Below are 6,881 nucleotides of genomic sequence, written 5' to 3' on the forward strand. Positions count from 1 at the left end.
AAGGTATGACGGAGGGTGTCTTTTTCCTTTCTTTTTTAAGAAAAATAATAAATCTATTCAAATTTATACGACGTAAGGGCGTAGTAGCAACAAATAATACAAACTTGTGTGCTCCGCATGTATTACTACAAGTCCAAGCACAATGGTGCCCAAAAGTAGTATTAAGAAAGAACTCTACTTTCTTAAACGGTTATGAAGCAGCAAGTGAAATAAGATTTGGATTCTACTTTGCCCCCTCCTGTGTGCTCCTCGATCGTGTATGACAACAGTAGCATCATAACTAACTTTCTTAGGCTAATTGGCTCATTATCGATTAGCTTGATCGCTGTAGATTTGGATCAAAATAATAAGAGTATATGTATAATAGTTAGTGCTAACTCTTTCTCTTATCAAACCAAGACCCTTATATGTCCATAGGCATTACCATACGCGACTAGTTAATAATAACTAAAAAGAAAGCATTAATTAGCAATGAACATTTTAAGAAAGGATCGGACGAGTTTCTCCCAGTTAAGCTATTGTAAGAATATACATAGAAACTAGTGGACAAACTATTCACATTGCTATAGAATATACTAACATGTAAACGACATCTGAGCATGAATATCTGTAGATTACAATTGTAGATTTTGAGTAAGGCACTAAACAAAATGCATAAAACTACTTATGAGTTTGATGGCTCATCCCAATGGATGAAATGTATTACAATCATCAAGTCCAATCCTGTGTAATCGACAGACTAGGTTCAATCAATCAGTCATCCGAGCCAATAAACATCATCGCAACTATTATCAACAGCAGTAGAAGCGGGTGCTGAACTATTATCAACAACAGTAGAAGCGGGTGCTGAACTATTATCAACAGTAGTAGAAGCAGGGGCTGAACTATTATCAACAGTAGTAGAAGGAGGGGCTGAACTATTATCCACAGCAGTAGAGGCGGGTGCTGAACTAGTCTCTGTGGTCGTGCCTGATAGTTTCAGTTTCCTTTGGGGTTGATTAGTGGCTGTAGTCTGATAAGTAATTTCATAGTGATATGAGATGTTGACAAGCTGAACCTCTGCAGTTGGATCTAGAATTACCTTGTTAACAAAGATAGTAGTTTCATCGAAAATGAACAAGTTGTGTTGAGCCACATATTCCTCCCATCCTATTCCTCTAATATGGTACTCCTCTTGATCAGCATGCAACAGTTGCACTATAAATGACTTCTTCCTAATTGGATCATGTAGAGGTAGAATTACTTCTTCTCCTACTTGAATAATAAGATGTTGATCAAGATTCCCTTCCACCTCTTTCTTCAATAATCGTAAGCATTTGGGATCTTTAGCACAGAAATTCTTGACAAGCACTTGTACTCTCTCAATTGATTCACTGCAAAGAAAAACACTAGTTATGACTAAAACAGGGGATTGGATTGAATTGAATCGAATTGAATTGAAGAACATACTTAGAGACTTGCAGATCCGTTTTACAAGAGTAGATTACATAGGAATCATTTTTCTTAGAAAAATATATTAAATCTCCAGATTCCAACTTGTGTTGATTCTTAAATGTCTCCCACCCTGTTCTAATATAGTAGTAATCTCCATAATTTGAGTGTACAACTTCCATCATGAAGTTGTTCTCACCGCAATCTTCGAATTCTAATATCATGGATTTGCCAGATGCAATAGGAGGTAAATGTTGTTGGACAAACTTGTTTGGAATCAATACACTGCTTAAAGAGTAGTTATCAATAACAACTACTTCAGAATTGTTTGAACCATTTTCATCAACGTCTTGATCCTCCATTTCTGCACTCTGCACAGTTCCCTAAAAGTTCGCAGAATTTGGTTGAAACCGTTTTTCCTTTCTTATGGACTATTCGCATCCATTTCTGAGATATATATATATATATATGCAATAATTTTATTTTCTCCACGATTATTATTGGGGCCTGAATTTAAAGTGAAAGGTTGTAATATTAAAGACTGTGATCTTTGCCAAAGGTTATGACTGTTTTGAAATGTTGTCTATAAATAGTTTAGCGGTATAATTGTGGCTTTTTAAGTTGATTTTTTTAGCTTAAAACAAGTGCATATATATATATATATATATATATATATATTCACATACGATTTAAATATCTTTTTGAGGAAAATTCTGTAAAAATAAAAATAATTAATGGAACAAAAATATTTCGACTATAATTTTTTCATTTGACTAAAGATAATGATAATTCAAATCAAGACCAAGCAAATACACAGTTAGAACGAATAATCATTGCATCTAAAAAAGAAATAAATAAAATTTCAACGAAATATTTTACATATTTAACCCCAAAAAATGAACAATTCACAATTCAAATAAATAATTTCTTGCATGAAAAATGCATAATTATTTATCCTTTTGTAGGAACTACATGTTTCGAACTCCATTATTTTGACTTAACTTTCTTATAAAATAATATAGACATAAGTATGCATCGATAGTTTAGTACATAAAATGTAAAGTATGGAAAAATGAATGAAACATCATATTAGGACATTAACATGATATGCATGACCAAATTAAATCACGAGTAAAAACTTTTAAAGAATCACAGGTCATTAAACTATTCTAATGCATAATTAAAAATAATTTGAGAAGCTTTTTTAAAACCTTTGAAGGAACATAATTCATTTTATGAGATATTAGCTTTAACCGACAAATAAACTATGTGAGTTATAACATGAAATTCGATGCAACTATCACACTGAGAAGGGAGAGTCGACTTTCAAGGTAGAACTATGTATTATTCATTCATATGCTATTTATGGATTAACTAGCTAGGTTATTTAAGACAATCCTACGGGAGCACGTAGTTTTGAAATAGAGATCGCTACTAGAGACTACCCTATTTGAGCCTCCACCTCAAAGTTCTCTCGTTGCTAAGTTAAATTCCAATGAAATAGATAAAGTCAATTATCGAAACATAACATTAAGAAAGACAATAATTATAGTACCAATCCAAATCATAAAATCGTATAAGAGTAGCTCCTTTAAATCATAATTCATACATATGTGAGAAAATCTTTCGCAATCATGATTTCATAATATGTGAAAAAACCTTTCACAATTCTTTGATACTTATCTAAAAAACATCATTGATTCATAAAGCATTGTTCCTTTGACATGTTCGTGGCTGTTCTATCAACTTGTGCGCGTGCCAAGCTTGTCGATGTCAGTTTTAAATTGTTTGAAGCAATGTCACATGAATTTGGACTTTAGCTAAGATATGGAACATTATGGTTGTGTGGTTGATCTCTTAGGAGAGTTGCGCTACTACAAGAAGCGTACTACTTCATAAAGAAGATGCCTTTTGAAGCTGATGCCACTGTTTGGGGGCTCTGCTGGGTGCTTGTAGACTTTATGGAGCTATTGAATTGGGAAATAAAGTATCACAACTACTGCTTGAATCGTAACCAAATCATTTTGGCCGTTATGTGCAACTCTCAAGCATTTATGCTGGCGCAGAGAGGTGGGATCATGCTGCCTTGAGAAAAGCAAGCTAATGGAATCCCATGCAAAAGTAAGTCTCAAAAGATTACCCTTTTTTTCCTCTTGTTAGTTGCACACAAACATGAGCATACTAATGGAATCATATGCAAAAGTAAACTATATGTGTACTGAAATAAAGATTAGTTGACATGACCAGTTGACCATTCTGATTTAAATATGATGCAAATGTAATTGAGAATTCAGGTGGCTTATATGAAGAAATAAAATATTCTTCGAGAATTTTTTGTGTTGCTTGTTTTCTTGATAAAATGATTATTGTACCAGCTAAGGTTGGATGTAATCCCATGAAGTTTTTGGAACATATTAAAAGTTGAATATGGGCTCATTTCACCTGCCATGTGGATAATTTGCAACTATATGATAGATGAATCTATGGGATGACCACATGTGCTTTGTTGTCAACTTACAAATTGGTGTATGTAAGGTTGTTTGCTCGATTGTTAAATTAAGAGCACAGTTTCAACTATGAAATTACACTGATAATGCCGGTTGATTTAGAAGAAATTTTATGCCTCCAATTATAGCTAAACCATGGGTATGGGAGCAAAACTTCCAAATAAGATTTGGTATGAGATAATTTTATTTAACATGTAGCAACACATGTATGCATCCAGCCAACAAGGTTTCCCTATCATAATTAATTCAAGGTCAGAAACCAAATAATTTTCATCTAAAGTTTGAATGTGCATTTATGATTTTAATTGATCCACCATGTAGAAAGATGAATTTTTAAATAAGGTTGTGATGAATGTTAGATTCCTAACAATAGGCGGGGAGATGATTGACAACTGAAAATTATTTATGAGGCTAATTATGAATTATCTAGATTCTCGTTAAAAGAAAATATGAACTTGAAGTTCAAGGAATATTTTTTTTTCAAATGTTGAAAATTTATTGCCAGATGAATTTACTGACCCTTTGTTATAATTCAACTGCATATGTTTCAATTAGAAGTCCTTGAAGGACAGAGCCTATGATACGCCTGAAGCGTAACAGACCAATCGATTTCAAATGTAAAATTTCTTGAAGAATGAGAGGAGCAAATGATTAATATGGTCATGATAATGAGACAAGTGCTATAAGAGGGAATCCCAACATAACACTTCATAAAACCTTGGAAAAGGCTCAGGTACCTAAAAATGAAGAAAAATGAAGAGATCTCAATAAGTTATGTCATGTTGAAATCGATATCAAATAACTGCCGATGGTATCTTTGATATGAAGTAGTGCTCAATGATATTAATTATGACGAGGATCTTGAATTCAAATATGTCATAGAGTGTTGACAGATAAACGATTGGCCAAGTAAAATTCATAATTTAAGTATATTTTGTTTCACTTAGAAAAGTGATGTTTTGGATTGATAGTCCATAAAGTATGGTATAATGTCGGTGGGGCACAAATAAATAATTATGCGATAGTATAACCGTTAGATATAAAGTACGGTTTATACCTTGGGGAATAAAGTTTTTTTGCAAAAGTCATGACATTATTGGAGATGTTTTCTCCTATGGTGCATGCAATGAGGTTTATTTTTATTTGGCAACATATCTAAAACTTGAATGCATATAATGAATAATCGTCATGTCTAGCTAGACGAGGAAGGTTATATGAAAATATCGAGGTGTATGAAGCATATAAGAATTTGAAAGAAACCTTTTCAATAAAGCTTCAAGAATCCTTATATGGGTTGAAATAATCAAGGAAGAAAAGGATACAAAAGAAATGACCCTGATTGTCCTTGCATTTTTATGAAAAGGCCAGGAACTGAATTTGTTATTATAGTTGTGTATGTTGATGACTTGAACGTCATTAACACTCTTAAAAACCTTTCAAAACTTGTTGAGTATTCGAAGGGTGAAAAGGTCTTGGTAAGGCAGAATGTTGTCTTGACCTACACATTGATAAATTGACAAATGAAATATTTGTCCATCAATTAACATACAAAAAAAGATTTTGATATGATTTTTTTAATGGATAAATCACGTTCATTGAGTACCCCATTGATTATGAGATCGGTTGATATAAATAAAAATTCACTTTGATCACAAAAATAAGAATGAAGAGCTTCTCGGTGATGAAACTCTATATCTTAGTGCAATCAAGGTACTAATGCATCTTGCTAACAATACTTGACCAAACATTTTTTTGCAGTAAATTTACTGGCAAGATTCAGTTCCTCCCTAACAAAAGAACATTGAAATGGTGTTAAGAACATACTTGAATATCCTTGAAGAACCATACACATGGGTTCATTCTATTCCGAGGAATCAAAGTCAAAACTGATTAGTTACGCAGATGCAGAATATTTATTTGATCCGCATAAAGCTCGATCTCAAACACGCTATTTGTTTACATGTGGAGGCACAAGAATATCTTGGCGATCAATGAAGCAATCATTTGTAGCCTACATGCAGAAATTAATAGTTCTCTATGAAGCAAGTTGAGAGTGTGTCTGGTTAAAATCAGTGACACACCTTACTCAGGAAATATGTGATTTTCTTTTAAAAAGAATATACCAATCACAATGTACGAAGATAATCAACTGCAAATGAAAGTGTCCACAAGATGATTCCTGATGTGAAAAAATTGAATGAGCAATTTACTTGCAACAACGAGGTCATGACGAATAGAATGATATTTAAATTCGGCTAAGCTCAAAGCCTCGTCATATTCATCAAATCAGAAAATGATATATCAGAACGAGTTCAATGATACAACATCTTCGTGATAGTGATTTGATCACAAAGACACTGTCAATATCAATATTTGAGAAGCTGGTGTACAAGATTGGGGATATCATCGCAAGAAATTAAATGATGATTTAATCAGGGGGAGTATAATACGCATTGCACTCTTTTTCACTTGACTAAGTTTTTGTCTCACTGAGTTTTCCTAGCAAGGTTTTTAATGAGGCAACAAATAGTGCGTATCAAAAGATTTGTGTACTCTTTTTCTTTCACTAGAATTTTTTACCACAGGTTTTTTCTACTAAGGTTTAACAAGACACATTATTTATGGACATCCAAGGGGAGTGTTATAAATCCATTGAATTGTGTGGATTGTCCTTTAGATATACTCAAGACTTAATTGTATTTATGTATACATGTTTCCAAGGTGATAAGAATCATTTGGATAACTATATATCTACTAATTTGTGACCTTTGGGAATAATATCTCAAAACTATTAATAGAGATATCACTCGCCATTTGGAAGACACACTTGATTTTATATAAGCTTGATTTATAACAACAATAATTTTAATTTCCTCCTTTTAAGTCCACGACTATTATTGGTTTTTAAAAGCTTGAATATGAAATAAGGGGTCGTGATATATA

General features: G+C 32.8%; 1 protein-coding gene across 1 annotated transcript; it reads right to left on the bottom strand.

Annotated features, from left to right (window-relative positions):
- Positions 1 to 540: 540 nt before the first annotated feature.
- Positions 541 to 1,879, bottom strand: LOC114074008. The gene is made up of 2 exons (XM_027911933.1): positions 1,450 to 1,879; positions 541 to 1,373 (listed from the first exon to the last, which is right to left on the bottom strand). The coding sequence occupies exons 1-2, from the start codon at positions 1,791 to 1,793 to the stop codon at positions 758 to 760; spliced, it is 960 nt and encodes a 319-aa protein (XP_027767734.1). The 5' UTR covers positions 1,794 to 1,879; the 3' UTR covers positions 541 to 757.
- Positions 1,880 to 6,881: the final 5,002 nt, after the last annotated feature.

The sequence above is a fragment of the Solanum pennellii genome, chromosome 9, assembly GCF_001406875.1.
Source record: "Solanum pennellii chromosome 9, SPENNV200".
In the NCBI taxonomy this organism is placed as follows: domain Eukaryota; kingdom Viridiplantae; phylum Streptophyta; class Magnoliopsida; order Solanales; family Solanaceae; genus Solanum; species Solanum pennellii.

What these genes read in the sequence shown, in the direction of transcription:
- LOC114074008 (XM_027911933.1), bottom strand. Translation starts at nt 1,793, where the DNA reads ATGGAGGATCAAGACGTTGATGAAAATGGTTCAAACAATTCTGAAGTA. An exon ending in ACGGATCTGCAAGTCTCTAA is followed by an intron (nt 1,374 to 1,449) that starts GTATGTTCTTCA and finishes TTTTCTTTGCAG; the next exon opens with TGAATCAATTGAGAGAGTAC.